At 36.5% G+C, this 22,134-nt stretch overlaps 2 protein-coding genes across 4 annotated transcripts; one reads left to right on the top strand and one right to left on the bottom strand.

The window, feature by feature from the left end:
- The first annotated feature begins 1,701 nt into the window (after positions 1-1,701).
- OVA1 (methionyl-tRNA synthetase / methionine-tRNA ligase / MetRS (cpMetRS)) lies at positions 1,702-11,674 on the top strand. Its single transcript, XM_086570878.1, has 12 exons — positions 1,702-2,052; positions 2,136-2,279; positions 2,353-2,502; positions 3,058-3,225; positions 3,754-3,878; positions 6,193-6,286; positions 6,942-7,040; positions 7,606-7,786; positions 8,788-8,903; positions 10,528-10,683; positions 10,981-11,109; positions 11,294-11,674. Exons 1-12 carry the CDS (start codon positions 1,795-1,797, stop codon positions 11,453-11,455), a joined length of 1,782 nt encoding a protein of 593 aa, XP_086427004.1. The 5' UTR covers positions 1,702-1,794; the 3' UTR covers positions 11,456-11,674.
- Positions 11,675-13,567: 1,893 nt separating this feature from the next.
- Positions 13,568-19,877, bottom strand: LOC147488796 (UDP-glucuronic acid decarboxylase 6). Of its 3 annotated transcripts, none has more exons than XM_086571623.1 (13): positions 19,645-19,877; positions 19,338-19,431; positions 18,647-18,733; positions 18,421-18,508; positions 17,300-17,391; positions 16,336-16,400; positions 16,156-16,244; positions 15,749-15,826; positions 15,553-15,646; positions 15,341-15,407; positions 15,174-15,237; positions 15,037-15,077; positions 13,568-13,990 (listed from the first exon to the last, which is right to left on the bottom strand). In XM_086571623.1, exons 2-13 carry the CDS (start codon positions 19,413-19,415, stop codon positions 13,808-13,810), a joined length of 1,026 nt encoding a protein of 341 aa, XP_086427749.1. In that variant the 5' UTR covers positions 19,416-19,431; positions 19,645-19,877; the 3' UTR covers positions 13,568-13,807. The 3 variants fall into 3 exon arrangements, with proteins under 3 accessions (XP_086427749.1, XP_086427751.1, XP_086427752.1); XM_086571625.1 differs by having other exon boundaries at positions 19,513-19,655; XM_086571626.1 differs by having other exon boundaries at positions 19,551-19,648.
- Between the last annotated feature and the right edge of the window lie 2,257 nt (positions 19,878-22,134).

Below are 22,134 nucleotides of genomic sequence, written 5' to 3' on the forward strand. Positions count from 1 at the left end.
GAATGTAAATATTAAATTAGAAGCTTGTTTTACCTTGATAATGTAGAAATGTAGTTTTTGTTGGATAAGTTTTGTTAGGATAAACTGAAATTGTGCTGGTTGGTGACCTACAGGGTGAGAAGAAACAGTAAATATTTGGTATCCTTACATACATGGCCTCAGAATTTAGTTTGCACGCTGAAAATTTGAACCTGGCCCTATTCCCATTTCTCAAAGCAAATGTGCTATGTTTCAGACGGTACTTTCCCTTTAGAGCAAGTCCAATGGAGAGCTGGTATAAAGTGCCACCTAAGTTTTTTTAGCAGGTTTAGCTAGGCAAGTCAAATTTGGCATGTGAAAACCGAAAAACAATTCCAATGGAGGTTCTAAAGTTGAAGTGCCAAATTGATATGGACGGACAGAAAGTGTGCCGTCCGTCTAATATTTTCGTAACTTAAGTTGAAAGTTAAAACACAGACGGCAAAAAGTGTGTCGTCCATTGAAATTTAACATATAGACAGCAGAAACTGTGTCGTCCATCCTCCGACAACTTATTATGACAGCTGCTAGCTGAAAGTCACAAATTTGGTTGGGTTTATCACAACAGCCATATTTAGGACCCTTCTAGCAGTCCCATTGAAATGATATTTTGGTGTTTGGGGTGCTATATAACCATTTAACAACTCATATAACACCCAATTGGGCCTACAAAACAATTAGGCCCAACCCATCGACCCGGATCCATATTCCTTACTACTCGGTAGAGGTGATAAAAGGGTGGGGCTGAGCTAGCTTGAGTTTCAAACCATAAAATCCCTCATAATTGAGGGTCGGGTCTGCCCACCCCTATTTTGTATTGAGAGCTAGGTCGAGTAGGGTCAAACATGAAAACTCAAACCTCTTAACCCGTCCGCCTCTCAACCCTCATTTTTTAGGGCCAAATGAGGGCTGGGTCGGCCCGGTCTTTTTTTTTTTTTATTTTTTTTCCGATAATGCGGGGCCGATCTAATTATACTTTATTAGTTTACTTTTTTTTTTTTGTGATTTTTATCATACTTTGAATATGTATATCAATTTTAACTAAGTATATAAAACTAATTCTTATGCCTTTTGAAAAAAAAAAAAAAGATAGAAATGGTGAAATAGATGATATTTTTAAAATATCTACACATTTTTAGATTTGCTTTTATGTATGACTTATATACCTATCATTTAATTAATTACAAAAAACACATATGTTATCTTATGTTCTAATTTATCTTTTATTGTAAACTAATTTAGTAATTTTTTTTATACAACTTAGATAATTATAGTATACTCAAGTGAGCAGAAATTAACGTTTTTAGCGAGTGAGATCGATGGAGACAAAATATAGTTTGGTAGGTTTCTGTCTCACCTATCTCTCTCTCTCTCTCTCCTTCCTTCCATCTTCCTCTCAACCAAATCCTAACTCTCAGTCTTCTCTCTCTCTCCCCACCCACAAACCCATCTCTCCCTCTCTCTTCTCCACTCTCCGCCACGCCCCCACTGCTTAGCAAGTATTATCTCTAGTACATTATATAATGTAAAATAACAAAAAAAAAAACGTATGAGAGCCAAGTGAGGGCTTATTGAAGGCCGGGCTCATGCTTCAGAGCCTAGGCCCTAGTCCGCCCGGCCCGCCCCTCAGGGGGGCTAACTTTTGAGGGTTTTAACATGCAATTTTGAGGGCCGGGTCGGGGCGGGTTGAGCGCCCGTGGGCTAAATTATCACCCCTACTACCCGGTTAAACTTGTGGGCGATGGGCATTTTTTGTAATCCTTGAGAAAACAAGACATGGCAGTGAGACTGCTCCTCAGTTGTTCACTAGTCACTTGTACAAACACAAGATTCTTTCCTCATCCTCAAAACCTTTTTCCTTGTTCGAAAGCAGCTTTGTTTTGCAGTTTGAACGTGAATAATAACAACACAGAGAAACAGATGAAGAAACAGGAGCCATTTGTTTTAACAACACCACTTTATTACGTAAATGCCCCACCTCACATGGGCAGTGCTTATACTACCATTGCTGCTGATGCTATAGCTCGTTTCCAGGTTACACACCCTCATTTTCATTATGTTTGAATTATATCGTGGGTGGCCACTTGTTATTTTTTTGTTCGTTTTTTGTTTGGCAGAGATTAGTGGGAAAGAACGTTATATTCATTACGGGCACGGATGAACATGGGGAGAAAATTGCTACAGCTGCCACTGCTGCTGGTTCCACTCCTAGTCAACACTGTCACAATGTTTCTCATGCTTATAAGATGCTTTGGAATGATGTAAGTAATGATTTTTTTGTTTTTTTTTTTTATGTAAACGCATTGTAAATCTTCTTCTTTTTTGTCTTTACAGCTAGATATTGCTTATGACAAGTTCATTCGAACAACTGATCCAAGCCATGAAGCGATTGTTAAGGAATTTTACTCTAGAGTTCTAACCAGTGGTGACATTTACCGTGCAGAATATGAGGGTCTTTATTGCGTTAACTGTGAGGAGTACAAGGTGGTACTTTTGCATTTTGAAAATATTTGCGTGCTTGAATAATCATGCTTAATGTTTGTATCTCAAAGCATGAGCTCAAAGAAGCATATGTGAGAATTGAGGTTCTAGCCATCCAATTGAGTCATTTTGGTCTGATAATCGTTGTGACTCGTAAGACAAACCAGTTTCAAAATTTATTTTCTTGGATGTATGCCACACGTACTTCTATGCTCTTGGTAACTGTTCCCTTTGCAGTTTAACCATTCTATCATGTTCAATTTATACATATTGTATTTCGATTCTTTACAGTCGTCCTTGTCTTAGAATGTTATTCTTTGGTTTGGTTTCTTCACTTGCGGTTGGACATATCAAGTGATAGTTTTACTGTAAAGGGAGCTCTCTCGGTCTTTTAAGACTGTCTTTGACAATTACTTGAGCGGAGGGGGCAACCTTATCAAGATATCTATTTATTTTTTTTTTATTTTTTTTCTCCTCTTTTTAGTGAGAATCGTTCTTGTATTTCGTATGTAACATTGGTTGTACTTTTCTGTATCTGTTATTATGTTAAGCCCACAGGAGGAAAAAGAATTGCTTGAGAACAACAATTGTCCTGTCCATTTAAAGCCTTGCATCCCAAGGAAAGAGGATAACTACTTCTTTGCCTTGTCAAAATATCAAAAGTCTCTGGAGGAAGTTCTCGTGAAAAATCCAGATTTCGTGCAGCCTTCTTTCCGTCTAAATGAGGTGAGAGACTTGTGAGTTTGTTTTCCTTGTAACTTGGTAGAATTGATATTAGTATTGAAACTAGAGATCGAATGAGAAATGTATTTAATAAAAATGAAAATGAAGAAGAAGAAGAAGAGGAAGAAAAAGGACAATTAAGTTCTACTGCCTACTTATAAGCACAATCTTTTAACTGCTATTAGGGATCACTGCATGGCCTCATTCCGCCTTTGGTCTTTCTGAAACTGAGATAGTGCTTCATTTTAAAATTTCATGATTTAATATAAACATTTGCTCACAATATGCCTTAAATTGTTATTTTTTTCTAACTTAATATCTCATCGTCATATATTTTCTACTGAATGGGTTGCTTCATACTTCCTTTTGGTACGTTCATTGTCAATGCTAAAGTTTCTTTTAGTTTCTTTGTTTATGCAAAACTGCTCTTTCAACTTTAGTTAATTTATCCTCAAGAGACATCTTTGAGTATGCTTGTGGATTTTTAAAACTCTTTGAGGTATAATATCTTTAAAGCATAAACTTGTTCAGGTGCAAGGTTGGATCAAGAGTGGCCTGAGAGATTTCTCTATTTCCCGCGCATTTCTGGATTGGGGTATTCCTGTGCCCAACGACAATAAGCAAACTATTTATGTTTGGTTCGATGCATTATTGGGGTATAGTCTCTTCTTCAGTTATTTACAAACATATTCATCTGAAGCTAGGCATCTTAGCTTGACAACAATACTTGAGGTTAGGATGCAACATTGCATAATGCAGGAGTTGATTGTTGGAGGTGTTTTAGATCATACTTTTGATGTCTAGACAAGTAAATGCACACCAGGAAGTACCTATTTTTCCATTACAATTGCACACTACTTGTAAACTAAGTAATGTTGACACAGGTAGGCGAGTCAGTGCCCGACAAGGTGATCTATATGAAGGGTTCCCCAGGCTAGTATAAATACAAACATTTAGACCCGTAGGACACAAAGACACGGCTATTTCTTTTTTACTTTTTTTTTAAAAAAAAAATACTAGGGGTAAGTAGGTGGTATTCCTAGTTGTTATAATTACAGATAGGGGGGGTAATCCTAATCATTAACTAGTATTTATTTCCAGTGAATTGTAGTAACCAAGACTTGTTGGAGTCTCTGTATCTCTTAATAACAATAGTCAATGGATCGATTGGTTAAATATTTCAACTCCATTTTCTTTTAGTGATGCAATTTTGTTAAATTCTTCAACACCTTATTAATTTGTTGATTTTAGTGATGGGGTTTGTTAGTTTGAGATTTTTAGTTATGAGGTTTTGTAAATTTTGGTGTAATTTTTTGTGGTGTGGCCGGTTGTTATGGAGGGTGGTGGTCTAGAAGCATGGACACCAACACGTGAGACGGACACGACATTTTTCAAAAAAGTAGGACATGTATACGTCATGAACATGTTAAAAAAATTAACTGAAATTAAACACTCTCCACCAAATTCAAATCAAAATACAGTTCAAAACATGTCCAATTAAGGAGCAACATACATGTCCAAAAGCGCAAGCAAAGTTCCAACAAAATAGAAGTCCATAACAATAAGAATTGAAAACATAACAATAAAAAGGACTTGTCAATCTTCGAGTGCAGTCGCGTGTTGTGCCTCCTTTTTCTTAATCCACGAGCATAGAACCCCTAACTGGCCATGTTTTCTTTTAAAGTATTCTATCACTAAAAAAAAACATAAAAAGTGTCCCTGCGTGTGTTGGACACATGTTGAACACGTATTGGGGGGCGAAGGTGATGTATACATGTCAGACACCAATAATTTGCCTCTAGAGGAATGTATGTGCTTCATAGCACTGGTGGTTAGTGATTGTGGGGCTGAGGATGAAGAGGAACACAATCCGTCGTATGATGACATATGGTTTCCGGTGTAATTATTTAAGTATGATGGATTGGGTCCTGGCAAAGTCAAAGGTTGTTTTGGGTTGCGAAGGGAAGTGGTCTGGTTTCATGAACCTTGACCACAAGGTTTATGGTTTACGGTCAACCCAAAATTGACTTGGATGTGCCATGTTTGGGTGGTGGGGGTGGGGAGAGACCCTTGTTTCCAATCTGCTGGGGATAAATCTAATCATCCCATCTAGTAGGGGGCAATAACCTAGTCCAAAATACTATTACTATTCTTTAGTCGCACAATTGTTTGTTTTGCTCAAGACCTTACAAAGCGTCTTATTCCTAATAAATTACTTTGCATGCGGTGAAGTTGCGACCACATAAGTAAGTTGTGCTGTTAGTCTCTTTATGGTTATAAAAAACCATAGTTAGTATGTGTAATGCGTCCGTGTTTCCAACCTGAACATGTAACAGAGACAGGCTTTATGGAGAATATGGATTGCCCTTCTTACATAGCTTATAAAGGGTTTACCATGAGAGGCAACATTACTTAAACAGTAGTCTGTTGAAGTTTGGTTAGTCTTTGTCAAGGCTAACGCCCTGTGATTGGGGTTGCAATTTGTTGGAATATGTGTAGGCACACAACCTATTGTATAGGATGAACTCCCTGCAAATAATGAAAACTTTGGGTGTATTGTATTTAGAACTTGCACTATATCAACTTGCAAAACTTGGATTAAACTGGGAGATGGACCTCTCAAATAGCTAGTTTACTTCATCTATGACATCAAGCTCACTGATTCTGTTTTGCTTCAATTTGTTTTTATTTATATATTTCTTACTGCTTTTACATCTGTGTCTGCACTTCAAAATAAATTTATGGCTCCACGTTTAGCTAAGTTTTTTGTAGGATGCATGCCATTTAGCTAAGTTTTTTGTATCGGAAGAATTTGAACATATTCTTCTAGATAGATAGAGCAAAGCCTCCAATTTTACTATTTTCGGACTAGTAATAATTTCTCCGTTGAAGTATGAAATAGAATCATTGTTAGACTATGATTACTACATGATACGGTCTTCTACTGTAAATATCCTGTCTGTTCAACAGTTATATATCAGCACTATCAGCAGAGGAGAAACCAGCCTCTTTACAGGACGCAGTATCTTCAGGGTGGCCTGCTTCACTGCACTTAATAGGCAAGGTATGACTGGGATTGCTTGTAGTTCGTTCTTGAGCTCACTCCCTTTACTAATTTCTTCAAATTTGATGAACTGTAGGTGAATATATTAGGTACTTGAGATTAATTATGTCAGTTTCGTACTTTCGCAAGTTGAGATTATTAATCCCATATCGGGTATCTAAAGCCTTGCATGATAATATAAATATCCCAGGGCCTCTCCACTCTTTGCCAAAAAGGTTTTGAGTTGGATGCTCAAATTTAATACGGTATCAGTGCAGGGCCTATGTGCTCCACATCACCCATTTAAAAACTGTTCACGTGTTTGGCTCAAAATACACCACATGTGAGGGGGCATGTTGAGATTATTAATCCCATATTGGGTATGTAAAGCCTTGCATAATAATATAAAATCCTGGGGTCTCTATACTCATTGCTAATTAATTTTGAGTTGGATGCCCAATTTTAATATTGCATTCATCAGATCTTTATGAATCACAAGTTTTATATTTAGTTGCAATTTGCAAGATAACTGCCATCTTGTTCTGTAATAGATCGAAAATCCTATTAGGAAAATGAACTTATTTTTTTTCTGAAGTTTCAAGCTGCAGCAGTTCTCTTATTCTGTATTTTCCTTCATGGGCAGTCACTGAAAGAGATTCTTCTTATTTCTCTGCAGGATATCTTGCGGTTTCATGCAGTCTATTGGCCTGCTATGTTAATGTCTGCTGGACTCAGCCTTCCTAAGATGGTTTTTGGACATGGATTCCTGACGAAGGTATTCTTTTCATTCAAGTTCATGTATCCACATTTTTTATTTGCCATTGAATCTTGGTTATTTGTAGCTTTTTCTGGAATTATTTTGTCAAATTGCATAGAATGTTCTTGACAATCATGCAAAACAAAAACTTTGTGCTGATCTTTCGGAATCTGGAAATTTGTGAGGACATGTACCTGGTGTTCTTGAGCCGTCGTACAGTGGTGATTTAATGTAATTACATTTGTTTATATTTGAAATACGTGTGAGGATTTCATATTTTAAATTTTGTTCAGAAAGTGGTTTTGAAGGTTTCAGTGGTCTTTTATGCTTCAGGGCCTGTTTTGGACTTTTCAGCCCTCGATAATTAAAATAATGACGATATGGTTATTTGGTGTTTGACCTTGTTGCTTCCTCAGTAGCTCATTTTATCTCTAACTTTCATGTAGACAAAAATTCAACAATTTTGAATTTGTGAACTGAAAAATGGAGCATGTTTTTGTTGAACAAAAGGGGTTTTTGATGTTATATCTCATGTATTTATTTTCATTTCATGCAGCATTGGTTTTTGTTTTGAAAATTATAGGATGGCATGAAGATGGGGAAATCTCTTGGTAATACACTTGAACCAAAGGATTTGGTGCATAGATTTGGGTCAGACGCAGTTAGGTACTTCTTCCTGAGGGAAATGGAATTTGGAAGTGACGGCGACTATTCAGAAGACCGTTTCATAAATACTGTCAATGCGCATCTTGCCAATACCATTGGTATGTGTACTTCTGAGCTATTTTATCAATGATGCGGATAGTGTTCCTAAGACATACTTGATTAATTAGGTTAACTGTAGTAACCAAATTAACCTATTTGGTAAAATCAACGACCACTGTTAAAGTACATGTGAGCATGTTGGGCTCCAGTTGATCCTGTGTGAGGGCAATTTCTTATTTTTCTTATTTACTGATAAGAAAAAGCATATTGGGTTCCAGTAGTCAAACAAGTGACTACAAATATTGGTGACTGGACCTTGAACTGCGTGTCTGTTTATACTTTTTGCTACACCCATTTCTGTATCATTTATTTCATAGTTTATAAGAATAGATTGAAGAAGATGCTTGGGTGGTTGGGTCATGGTAATATTGGTTCACTAGAAAGCCTTCAAACTACTGACGTATTCAAAGCATTCCATTTTATTTTGTTACCTTCATACTTGTCCCACATATTATGAGAATTTGAAAACAACACGGACTGAGCCAACTCCATATGGAGTTATACTTATCACTCATGATTAGGTCATTGGATCTTTTACTGAAAAAAGGTAATTAGTAGGGTTAATTTGGGATCATAGGATCTTGTAGGTGGCGATGGGTCCCTATGTCCTGTATATGTGTCTGACTACTGCTTGACAGTTTTTAGATCATGTTTGTGAGAGGAAATTGTGGGACTGAATCAGAAAGGCTCTGAACGAGATAACTTTTCTATCCCAATATCGTTTTCAAAAGGGCAACTTTGCATGGCTGGTTTGTGGAGTTGGTCAAAGGAGGACCCTCAAAGAGTTGGTTTAAACATTGAAAGGCACAATTTTAGGATAAAATGACCTTCCAGATATTTGATTCATTGACTGGTGGAACAAGATTTGTACAGCTGACCATAGATACGATAAGATATTTCTTTTTAGCGTCATAGATTTCTGTCATGTTTTAAACCTAGTTCTTATTGTTGTGAGAGATGTATGAAATTAACATAGTTTTAACTTTACACGGTTTTCCAGGTAATCTTCTTAATCGAACACTTGGGCTTCTAAAGAAAAACTGTCAATCAACATTGGCAGTCGATTCGACTTCTGCAGCTGAAGGAAATTCTTTCAAAGTCAATGTAGAGAACTTCGTAAGGACTACCACTTGCTTCTTTATTTAAAAGTTAATTTCATCTGTTGCAAATGAATTGGGTTCTACAACCATCCCGTTAAGTTGAGTTCTTTGCATTGGAGATGTTGCATGCACACACAAGCAATTCTGGTAAAACCTAGATGCTATACTGTGCTAAATTAGAACTTCCGAGCTTTATGACAGTCTGAATCTCCAGTTAACTCTATGTCGTCTTTATAAAGAATGCCTCTCCCTTTCAAGGAGCCTTTGTGAAGGAGTAAAATTGTGTAGGTAATATGGGGCTGGCCAGATAGTTTTTCATTATATATTGTGGAGTTGTATATAATAAGAAGCAGGGTTGGTTGGCATTTAAGTTGGGTGCGAAGGCATATATGACAAGGCAGAGTGGAAATTTTTGGATCGGTTTTCTGATGAATGGGGTTTTTCTTGTGTGGAAGCACCTAAGGGAATAATTTCTCTGAGCTGTTTCTTTTAGAAAACCCATTAACAAATCTGCAAAAGCCTCATTGGAAGGAGCTGGTAACGTGAAAAGAATCATGGAGGAATATTAAGACGCCTCTGGACAGTGGTCAATTTTGACAAATCTGCTTTCTTGAGCAAAAGTGTTGGATGAAACATCAAAGAATGCTGATGAGAGTTGGGGTTAAAAAGTTCAACACAAATGAGAACTAGTTGCTTGTACCAATTGTTTTCTATCAGAGAAAGGGAGGAAATTTTGGTTATGCCCTGGACAAGATGTATAACAAAGCCAGCAATGGATGAAAATTGTCTTCTCCCTGTCTGTTTATACAGTCCTTCAGGAAATTTTTGATAAGATAGACAGAGCTCGTAAAGACTTTTGTAGGTGGTGTACCGAAGATTCCAAGGCCATTCGTATTCTGAATTGAGAGAGCTTGTGTGAAACAAAGAAGTTTGGGGGGGTGGGTGGGTGGGTTAGAAAAACAAAGAAATGAACAATCCCTTGCTTCCAAAGGATCTTTGGATGCCCTTTCCGGCATAGAGTTTCAGGTCTATGTATAGTTTTCGGTATCCTGGAGAAGTTGGTACGAATATACCCTGAAACGTCTCACACCTCTGAGAGGAGTATGCAAAAGTTTGGAGGTTCTTCTGCTTAACGCCTGTTATCCTCATTGAGGTAGCTATCCTATGTGTGCTTCCAAGAAGAGACTCTGAAAGTAAGGCTCATTGTATGGTTTCTACAAACCTAATGTCCTACTGTATAATTAGCAAAAAGTGTTTGTACAGTTTCAATGCTCACAAGGTAGGAAGGAACACAAGATTACAGGAATCGTAACGAGGCAATAAGAAGAAATGATTTCGAGACACCAAAATCAATTTGTATATCCAAGTAGAAATAATTAAATAAACAAGGAACACGATAATAGTGCTGCCTCAACTAATGGAAACCATTATGTCATAATCTTGAGATCGTAGTTCCTATTATAATGGAAACACCTCAACTAATGACGTAACCACATTTTTTGTCCATAACAAAGGGTGACCACTCTGCCTACATTTGTAGTTTGTAAATTGCATTTTGTGTATTTGGTTGCATTTTTTTCGGTTGATTAATTGGTGTTGAACAAGTGATTAGTGACTTACCATTTCCCTCTTCTATGTAGGTAGAAAAAGCAAGAGGCCACTATGAGAAACTTTCATTGTCTTCTGCTTGTGCGGCTGTGCTAGAAATAGGAAATGCTGGAAATCTATACATGGATGAGCACGCACCATGGTCTCTTTTTAAGCAAGGAGGTGTGGCTTCAGAAGCTGCTGCAAAGGTTTTTCTCTTGAATACATTTTTATCCATCACGTGTTTTCAAACAGAAATGTGTAAAGACTAAAGAGTATGAAGTAATAAGGATACATTTTGAATAAATTCAACTGCATTTAAAGGCAGCTATTCTTGATCATCCAGTGTTTCCTTTTGCAAAGTGTTTTTTTTTTTCTGTGACAAGTGGAGTTTAATATGGGTGTATCCTGTGCAACTTGTCTAGCCATCAGACAGATTGTGAATATTTTCTTGTTCAAGTGTTCTCATTTTAATTGAGGGTAACCCTTTGGTGTCTCTTGTGTAGGATCTCGTGATTATACTGGAAGCTATGAGGATCATCGCAGTTGCTTTATCTCCTGTTGCTCCTAATTTATGCTTGAGGATATATTCACAGCTTGGTTACTCAAAGGATCAGTTTGACACTCTTACATGGGTCTCTCTCTCTCTCTCTCTGTTTGCTTTTACCACCACGTTTTACCGTCCCTGTTACTTGATTCAAGCACTTATTTAACCATGTTTAATTTAAGTAGTGGAGATAGTAGAAGTTATTAAGGGAAACGGTTTAGTTTGTTATAGTTCTTGTAATATAATAAGACTGCACTTCATTTTATTTGCAGAGTGAGACAAAATGGGGTGGTCTAAAGGCCGGGCAGGTTATGGCACAACCTCAACCTATATTTGTGAAGATCGAAAAGAAAACAGAAGGTGATGAAGAAGGGAAGAAGCCAATAAAAGGCAACAAAAAATTACCACAGATTCAAGTTGCTGCAGAGGCTTAGCCGCTCAGCTATCATTTTTAGCACTTACTTGGTAGTATTTTTGCTAGTTCTTTTTTAAAAAAGCGTGCCTTGCTCATTTTCATTTAAAGTTGTTGTTGGGTTTTTGTTTTGTTTCTGGGAATGTAAATAAGTATCGGATGGTAGTGTGTGCACATGTGATGAACTCGAGGTGTATGAAACATTAAATTTATCAAAGAGAATGGTGATTCTTGGGTGAAATTTATTTTTCTACGTGGTTTAAATTATTTCTCAAATGATGATAGGAGACGTTGAAATGGTTTTGGTTCTAGAAATATCTGTGGTGAAGTTGTTTAAAGTTGGAGTTTAAACAAATACAACTGACTAACTGAGTGTCTCGTCTAGGTTGAAAGTTCTCCTGCAAAACCCTCTACATTTCAACTGACATTACTTTCGCCTTTAAGGCTTTAAGTATAGAACAGGCTCCTTCAAAACTGTTGAACATATAGTCGTATAGCAAACCTGCAAATATATGATACGAAATAACTGTGCTTAAAATCCTGTTCTTCGGCCTATACTCCATCTGAAATCTTTCCAAGATGAAGTCCAATATGGGACCTGGCCATCCATCCAGATTATGTGGAAGGATAGCAGCACTGCAGGTAGTTTATGTAGTAGTAAGTAGATCTGCGGTTGGAGGTGTTCAGTATGCTAGTGGTCAAGCCATTGGAGGTTGGGAGCAAGGTCTTGAGATCCATTCCCACCTTGAGGAGGAAAGGGGGTTTAGGATGTCTATAGGCAAAGTAGGACTGCAGGAGTGCACGATAACAGATAGGCCATCTTCGTGGATACATCAACAGCAAAAGAAGCAGGCAATGAATGCCGTTTATCACTCCAAGTGTTTTTTTAACTTATACCATAGTTTCAGACTTTCAGTGAATCCATAATGATGCCTCTTTTACTCGATGAAAGCATGTTGTGAAAGCTGAAGCATTATGGAGTACTGGTGCTGACGTGATGCTGATGCCTGGTTTGGACGATGAATGTGAATAAGTAATTTAGTTGACTAGTAGTGTGATTCTCCCAATGTTGACTCCCAGTGTATAAGCTTCTCTGGTGGAACCTGTTGTTTTTAACATGCAGCGTAGCTAAGCTCATTAGCCTTTGATTTGTTTATTTCAGTATTACCTACTCCTATTTTGAGAATGTTAAGCAAACCAATTTCCAGTGTTGGTTGAATGCTGACATGCTCATTTGGTGCAATACAATGTCTAGGAACTTTCTGTAACGTCTGCCTTCAATGTAGAGCTAGAACTCATTGTTCCAACTTACCTTTGGTAAATTATGGAGCAAAACCTATTGCCCCCTATCAAAAATCTAAAAACTTTATCCTTCAACGTATTAACTTTGATCCTATTTGTACTTCTGTGGGCGGCAAAATGAGACAACTCAGACGTGCTTAGTCATATCATTTATGCTATTCACCTTCAGAAATTTGGTCAGGAAGGACCAATCAGAGCTTTACCACTGCGTATGGAGGCCACTCCGACACTCACACATATGTGTCTTCTTTGGGTATAGTCGTGTTCAGCCCAAGAAGATGGGACAGGCTCTACTAGTACTGTTGCTACTTGGTTCCTCCACTACCAGGGTGGATCTTCAAGCGTAACTTTGACACCACTGGGTAAAGTGAAAAAAAACAAATTGTATGCTGGCTATTATTATCAGAGATAGTGGTGGCCACTGTTTATATGGTTCTTCTGTGAATATCATCTTTAACTTGTACCTCTACCGTCTACCTGCTTGTATCACCAAAACCATGTTACGTAATACCAACTCTTTTGCAGCCAAACAGAGCTTATACGGTCACCAAATTTTGCAGTTGGATCAAATTTTCCAAAGTAATATAACATCACTGCATCTTATATTATCCATCTGTCACTAAGAGTAAAATCAATCTCTTAGCTCTGCAATGGATTCGTTTAACAAGATCTATGCCCTTCTTGCAATTTTAAAGATCTATGGGTTGGCGATTTCATGGATGTCATGGTGACTACAACCTTCCATGACATCCATGATGACTAGGACCAGGGCGGTGAAGTATTAGCCAAAAAAAAATCCATCGGAACAGAAAAAAGTAACAGGCTTAACAAAGATAACAATTATCACTACTGTCATTATTATGTCCACTCAAACAAAAATTAGGGCGACAAAGAATTCATTGGACCCAGAAAAGCAAACCTCCTATCTTTATAGAGCTAATGTAGTTCAAATTCAAGTAAACCACAAGAAACCATGACACAGTCACCGTTTATTATCTATAATAATATTATAAGGGAACACATATTGGACTTCGCCTATAAAAATTTATTCAAAACCACCATCTGAGTAGTATCACTTCTTGGGAACACCAAGTCTTCGGCGGAAATCCTCCTCCATTAAAGGCAAGCCATCACGTAAACTGACCTTGGGTTCCCATCCGAGCAACTCCTTTGCCTTCGAAATATCTGGCTTCCTTTGTCGTGGATCATCAGGAGTGTTCTCAGTTACTACCAACTTCACTTCAGGATCGATGAGCTGCATTACATGATTAAGCAAAATGAGATCAAGCTATACAATGAAAACATAAATCAACAACAGAGTAATTTCCCCTCTAATTATCAAAAAAAAAAAAAAAAAACTGTTTATTAGAAACATATCAAGCTAGAACTCAGAGTGACTAAATATGTTGCAAAGTACTCCCAATTAAACAGCACCTGCTATGACATATCAGTGTTCTAAAAAACGCTAGGCGGTAGTCGGGCGGTGGGAGAGCGCCTAGCACCTAGGCCTTCTAGGCAGTGCCTAGACGGGCTAGGCGCTAGGTGGTTTTTTTTCCTAATATATATAGTAATACACACATATCCTACAAGAAATGAAGAAAATCGTTTATCATAACTCAAAAAATAAACACAAACAAAGATACTTATTACAAAAATGCGTAATAGTTGAGGAATATTGACTTCATATAAAAACATATTCTTTGTTATAGTGACATATAATTTACATTAGACTTGAGTCTTTTAAACTCATTCAAATTTTAGGCTTATACGGGCCTTTATTTTTCGACATTTAATCATTCAAAAAAAAAAAAAAAAAAAAAAAACTTGACTAGACCGCCTAGACCCGCCTAGTCGGTTCACCGATTTTTTAAATGACTAGGGCCTAGGCGAGTCGGTTGGGCACCGCCTAGCGCCTAGAGACCGCCTAGACCGATTTTTAGAACAGTGTGACATATTCAAAAAATTAAGTACAGAAGTGAAAATACTCAGACTCTTCATTGAAAACCAAAATACATGTTGGCAACCAAACCAAGTAGTTTTAAATAAAACTAAGTGGCAAGGACATCGATTCCATGAATACATCCCATCATCCCATCTAGGATAAAATTTAAGTTTCAACCACATCATTTCTTATATAATCTTTCAAATTTACAACTTCTTCCAAGTTCATTACTCAGTAGGGCTGAGGTGCCAATATTTTGGAAAAATGTGACAGAGTAGGTACTTGATTTTATTTTATTTTTTTATTTTGTTTAATACAAAATTGCTATCCAACAATCAACCAAAAACAATATTACCAACCTCTTTCACTGTCTCAGCAAGTTCCATCATTGTAAATTCACCTACAATATACACAAAATAATACTTAGAGGCTGAAGAAAGTCATAAGCCAAACAATGAATATACCTAGAATATATTTTCAGAAGCGTCTAACACACCTGGGTTACCAACGTTGATTGGGCCAGTGTTGTCTCCCTCCATGAGTCGCATAAGTCCATCAACCTTCAAATTTTGATGAGAGAAAACAAAAAATAAGAGGCGGACATCTACATTAGACCAATTCTATGCTTCCTGGAGTTCCATGAGAAATACCAAAAAATCTTACCATGTCAGAGACATAACAAAAACTCCTCGTTTGTGTTCCTGGGGCTTGAACAGTTAGTGATTCTCCTCTGAACAAGCAAGATTAAAATGTAAGCAGCACCAACATATAGCTGATAACTGAAAATATGATAATGAGCTATCGATGGTCTAACTTTGTGAACATAACAGCACTACATTAAGATACAATTTCATGAAAAAAATATTTCAACTTACCGGAGTGCCTGAGCTATAAAATTGCTGACAACACGCCCATCGTCTATGTTCATCCTTGGTCCGTAAGTATTGAAGATCCTCGCAATGCGGATTTCTGTTGAACAATCCACCCACATAGGAGCAATGAGAATTTGCATCCCTGGTTGTTTATGACCAAAGCATTAACTTTAAAAATAATAAGGTTAAACAATTTTACCGATGCCATGCTGCCTGTGATAATCGAACATCAAGGTCTCAGCAACACGCTTTCCTTCGTCATAGCAACTTCGGACTCCTTTAATACAATAACAAAGCACCTCATTAGTGAGCAAGTACTTCATATAAAATAGTATTATGAATGTTCAATAGGTAGTTAGGTTACAATTTAGTATAGGTACTACTACGGCCATCCTTTTGTCTTTTTAGCTGAGCATAAACATAATCTATGTCCAAACTTGTCCATAACATAAAATCACTGAGAATGGAATTGAGCAGTCAATTGGTGAATGTGAGGTAATTGTGATCCTCTACCATGACTGTAAAAAAATAACTCACAGGCAATTGCATCTTTGAAACACAAACACAGCTAAAAAACAAGACAGTGGCGATGAGACGCGAAAGTACCAATTGGGTTAACATTCCCCCAATAATCCTCAGTCTGGGGATGCACAAGTGGATCACCATACACCTCTGAAGTTGATGTCAACAAAATCCTGTCGAGAAAGTCCCAAAAGATCAATTAAAAAAATGCAGATATATCACGATATAAGTTATGGTAAGGATGAAATTGCTTAGTCCCTCTACCTTGCTCCAACTCGCTTAGCCAGTCCCAGCATATTCAATGTACCAATGACATTTGTCTTTATTGTCTGATCAAGATCAAATACAGAAAATCAATCAGACCATCTCCTAAAACTTGAACACATCTCTAATCAGTAAAACATTGTAGAACTATCACAACATGCAGAAAGAACAATTGGAAAGATGAGACACACAAGTCAAAATAGATTCCACATGCCAGGGCAATGCAGTTAAGACAATAAACCGTGCTACAAGTTAAGTAGGCACAAGGCAAACTATGGATGGGGTCTAAACAAGTACCCCTACTGCAAAAGCAATTTTGCAGAGAGTTAATTGAAAATCAGGCCAAAAGGGGGTCTAAACAAGTACCCCTACTGCAAAAGCAATTTTGCTGAGAGTTAATTGAAAATCAGGCCGAAAGTAAAGTAACCGTTTATGACTGCCTCTCAGCTCTTTCTCAAGCATAACTCTTCAACGTAATTTGAGCAGATTAATTTATAAAATAACACCAAATTTTACATTCTAAGGAGCTTAAACATTCGGTACAAGTTTTATTAGCACGTCGCAACATATCTTGATTAAACTTTTAAGGAGAGAAACCTAAAGATGCTCAGTATAAATATGCTTTCATTTCAATTGTAACTCAGTGTAGATACCCGCATAAATAGAGTATGTGATGCTAAAACACAATCAATAATAATCTTCTAGTTGTAAATCAGGTAAGACAGCAAATTCCTGAACACAGATAGAGGTAATGGTTTGACTTCTTAAAATATCTATTTGCCCAAGTTCTATAATAGGTGCAGTACTGACACTGAACAATTTGGATATGGCTCTTGTATCATTTGCAATCGTTCTTAGTTGAAAAATTGGTGTACAAAATAACAGATTCAGAATTCCACCCTCGATACAGCTTTGTAGAGGACGGAGTATTTAATATATAGGCACAAAGTAAAGATTTATGTACCTTCACAGCATTGTATTTGTAAAATATTGGAGAAGCAGGACAAGCAAGGTGGTATATCTGATCAACTTCAATCAACAGTGGCTCTGTAACATCTGCAAGAAAAAAAACACAAAACTCACGGATGACAACCAGATCTAGTTTCAGATAGTTTCATTTGTATTTGTTATTAATTAGATCAGACGAAACCTACTAAAATAATGAGAAGAAAGTTATAGAATAAACACGCCCACTAGAATAATACCAATGTGGTTTAAGATGACCAAATGAGCCAGAAGCCAAAAAGTAGAACAGGACAAAAGATCAAGGGGATGGTTATATGAACTCCACCTTATAGCGACTCCAAAGTTACTCCACTCATAAAAATGAACTTACAAAATGAACTGAGGACTAATTTTTTGTGGATGTGTACATCTCACGATGGAGAACACCCCCACCAAAAATCAGCTCAATTGAATATGTCTAACCTTGTCAAAAATTGTATCGAAATTAAAAAAATCTGGACCGTTGGATAATTTCATAACTTTCTAAATGATTTTTGATGAGGTTGTACATCTTCAAATGAGCTGATTTTTTGTGAGGATGATCTCTATTGTGTAGAAAACATCTCCACCAAAAATCAGCTTCTAGTTCATTGAGTTAAGTGGTGGAGTTCATTTTAGTGAGTTCATATAACCATCCCCAAAGATCAATTCTATTGATTAACAGGAATTTAGCTAACTGGGATCCATTAGTTATCTTTCAGTCCCAATCTTGAACAAAAAACAGCAGAAATATTTCTGTTCTTATTATAATGATAGATTCAGTCACTCACTTAGATTCAATTCTTCTAATTAATACAAGTTAGCAAATTGCCGGGATCAACCATTAAAGTAACAAAATTTCTTTAATAAAATTAAGTCAATAGGAATCACACCTTTTTCCCAGTCAAGAAGTAACGGTTGGCTATTTCAACAATTTATCCTATCTAGGCAAAGTTTTCCATGACAATAAATAAAATTCTCTATATCATGCTTTACAAACAAACAGACACAGTAACAATTACCACAATACACACATACTCAGGGCCAATTCATTACAGTTTGCATTTGGGTTACAAAGAACAAATAATATAGATAAAATACCATGTCTAATTAGCTCAAATCTTGGGTGACCAATCCATTTACTCAAGTTATCCTTAGAGCCAGTGAAGTAATTATCAGCAACAATAACCTGTGCAACAAGAAACATACAAAGAGAAATTTTAAAGATCAAATACACACTACTCAATTACATCTCTGATTACACAAATTTTATTACAGATGGTTATTATGAAGAAATAAAATGTAAAAAGAGAGGGAACTTGAGTACCTCATTCTTTTCATTTTCCATTAGTCTGTCCACCAGGTGAGAACCAATGAACCCAGCTCCCCCAGTTACCAAAATCCTCATGTTGGACTGCCAACAAAAAAAAAAAACAGAGAAGAAAAAGAAGTTGTAAGAGTAACACATTGACTAAAAAAGTAGCCGCAACACCAAAAGAAATGTGTTATACGCCAAAGAGCTGGAAAAGTTTATATATTTTCATGCAAATAGCATTTTGGTATGCATTCTCCTCTTAATGTGAAACCACCCACTTTTCTTTTTTCAGTAACACATTGACTAAAAAAAGTTAACAGGGCGAGAATGATTACAAGATTTTCACAATTGCTATAAACAAATAGCAAAAACCTGGGAAATAAATGTACTAGCCAAAATTAGAAAGCATTTCAGGGTGCACTAAACCATAATGCCATTACAACAAGTCAACAATTGAACAGAAATTCAGCTCTTAATATCAAAACCTCAACAATTTCTATTTGGTTTCGATTACTAAAGTAGGATTTCAATAATGTAAGGACGGAATCACAGATCTCATTTAAACACTACCACGCAAAGCGATCACATCTCAATCTCAATGCCAAGATCTACTATGAAAGTAGGATTCCCACACGTGTAAATGTAAATGCACCTCAATTCTCGATGAAATGACATTAATAACGAAAAAAGAATATAATTTTACCTGAAAAAATTTAGAATTCCTCAAAGGGGAAGGAGATGGTGGTGGTTTAATGACTGCTTGATGATTTCCATTAGCCATTTCTTTCAAAATTCACCTACACACACACAATACAAATCAAATTACTACCAATCCAAACACAAAACTAAAAAACACCCAACACTTGAAATTCACATACTTTTAATTGATTAGACAAAAATTGTTGAGAGAAGAAACCTTATAACAAAAAAAAAAAAAACAGACCAAACGACCAAAAGACAGAAAACTTGTAAAATAAGCAAGGAAAAACAAAGCTTATTATTTACGTAACCTCAACACAACACCAACTTTCAGATCTGAATATAATGTTTTACCCCACCACAAAAACAATATTTTTTTATTTTTTACCCAAGTAAAGTAATGGATCAAGGGAATGGAATTTGGTTTTTAAAGATAAATTTTAAGGATAAAGACTTGGTGCAAAATAAATATTCCTCGTATTAACAGTTGTTCAGATTCGGATTTTACTGCCACGTCATGTCTACGTCTGTGTTTTTTGCCATCTACTTAATGCGTTGTTGTATTTGTTTTACTTACGTTTCGTAAAACGGTAAAAGTACGTAACAGCTCATTTTTCTCATATTGATGTTTAAAATGGGACTACGGTAATAATATATATGTGATTTTCCGACCCTAACACTAGAATTTCATTTTTTATTAGCAAACCTGATTTAAATAAGGTGAGTAACTCATTGATGTTGACGGGTCAGCCCCAAAATTTTGGTATCATTTTTACCGACGTTGCTAGTTGGTACCTGTAGTATAAACACTGGTATTGAAAGTTTGAAACAGGGACATCGGATCTTTCATGGTGATCACATCCGATGGTGGAGAGAGAAATTTTACCTGCTAGCTCAGTGGATTTGACCACGTACCACTTCTCTATAGTATTAGGTTTTCACATTGTGCTAATAGTTTACTTTTCAATGACTTAAGGGTTGTTTGTACATTTCATAATAGCACATAAATAAAATTGCAGTTACAAAAAAAAAGAGGGGGACAGATCCAGAATTCTAAATTAGGGCCGTGGGGGTGTGGTAGTGAAAGTTTGCAAACAAAAATTTGGGTTGTGGCTTATAACACTCGGATATTTTTATTTATTATTTTTATAATATATGATTAATATTAATAATAATAATAATAATAATAAATAAAATAAAACAAAATAGGATAAAGATTAGTGGAGAGAGAAAACGTGGGTAAAGAGATAAACCCTCTTCCTTGTTTTGGGGGTTTTGAAAAAGAAAGAGTTTACACAAGAGTTTTAACAGAGAGAGAGAGAATTTTACACAAGGTGGAAAACAGAGAGAAAGAAGAAGATTATTAGGATTGCTTTCTGACGATTGTTTCGTGGCATTTTTCGTTCTCAAGTTAATATTATTTCACGCCGCTCGTAAACACAACAGACGTAAGTAGATTTTATCTTTCACTGAATTTTCTATTTTCTATTGAATGTTCTCTCGATACAAAAAGTTTACTGTTTATATAAAACTGACTTTAAAACTGTGAAGAATTGAAGCTATATTCAGTCTGTGATGTTCCATGGTTATTTTGCATGCTCTGTCTGCGAATTGTCTGCGTATGTTGAACAAGTGAATTGATAACAATTCAAATTTACTTGACTCTAATGTGATGGTTATATACTAACAAAAATTTGTTAAGTTAAATTATTGGAGTTTCGCGGTTATTAATTGTCATTTATTATGGTGGTGTGAACTAATTGATTTGGTTGATTGAATGAGTTGTTGGTTGATGTCGGGAGATTAAGGGATTGATGTTTGGATGTTGGTTGATTGGGTGGGTGTTGTTGAAGCTCCGAAGGGGGCGTTAATGGCGTCGATATCGAATTTTTGAGGAGTGAGGGAATTAGGTTTTTGTTACGTCAAAAGTTTGGGTTTTTAGGGGGGATTAAAATCGGTGGGTTTAGAGTGGACAAAGTTTGGTGTTTTATGGTGGCTGATCGGTGAAAGTTTTGATCTGTTGGAGGAGATAACCGAGAGCATGATCTGGTGCTCTCGGCCTTAGTAAGTTAAGTTGCTAAAGACTTTTGGGATTGTGCCTATTTTAAGTTAAAAGACTTTTGGGCTTAAATTTTGTTGAGTTAGTTTGGGCCGGGTTATAAAGACTTTTGGACTTAAGTCTTGTTTAGTGGAATTAGATCTGTCAAATTTTAGTAGGCTTGGGCGAGATATAAACTTGTGGGCTTAAGTTTTGTTTAAGTTCATTTGGGTTGGCTAAAGACTATTGGGATTTAGTCTTTGGGTTTTGGGTAGATTGGTTTAGAACTTGATGATATGTTGGTTAAACCATGGTTAGTTGAATTGGGTCTGATCCATGAACCATGAACCATGAACCATGGCTATGAACACGAGTTTGTTGTCTGTTGACCATCGACTTTGACTGTTGACTGTGGTTGTTGACCATCGACTTTGACTGTAACGCCCGTATTTAAAATACGTATATATTTATTTATTTATTAATTTAAAATTCGCTAAATTGGATTTGGGATACGTGGGCCTGATTTCTGGGCCCGAGTTTGTGTTGGGCTTAGGTTTCAAACCCAGGTATATATACATTTTTCCAGATAATAGGGTTTTTGGATTAAAATAAAATAAAAAAAAATGGAAGCGGAGATAAAAGTTTGATTTTTAGAGCGTTGGAGTGCGACGAATCGGACTACAAGGGATTCATAGAGCTTTTGATTAAGGTGAGTAGATATTTTTATGGTTTTTTATTTTATAAAATTCTTGTTACCGTCGAT

The sequence above is a fragment of the Coptis chinensis genome, chromosome 7 (genome assembly GCF_015680905.1).
Source record: "Coptis chinensis isolate HL-2020 chromosome 7, ASM1568090v1, whole genome shotgun sequence".
In the NCBI taxonomy this organism is placed as follows: domain Eukaryota; kingdom Viridiplantae; phylum Streptophyta; class Magnoliopsida; order Ranunculales; family Ranunculaceae; genus Coptis; species Coptis chinensis.

Bases quoted from the DNA above. Each gene is read 5' to 3' on its own strand.
- OVA1 (XM_086570878.1), top strand. From the start codon at position 1,795: ATGGCAGTGAGACTGCTCCTCAGTTGTTCACTAGTCACTTGTACAAAC. The intron at 7,041-7,605 runs GTATTCTTTTCA...TGAAAATTATAG, and splicing joins GACATGGATTCCTGACGAAG to GATGGCATGAAGATGGGGAA. The intron at 11,110-11,293 runs GTCTCTCTCTCT...TTTTATTTGCAG, and splicing joins AGTTTGACACTCTTACATGG to AGTGAGACAAAATGGGGTGG.
- LOC147488796 (XM_086571623.1), bottom strand. From the start codon at position 19,415: ATGGCTAATGGAAATCATCAAGCAGTCATTAAACCACCACCATCTCCT. The intron at 16,245-16,335 runs GTAGAGGGACTA...CTTTCTCGACAG, and splicing joins GCTAAGCGAGTTGGAGCAAG to GATTTTGTTGACATCAACTT. The intron at 15,238-15,340 runs GTAAGATTTTTT...CAAAATTTGAAG, and splicing joins TTTGTTATGTCTCTGACATG to GTTGATGGACTTATGCGACT.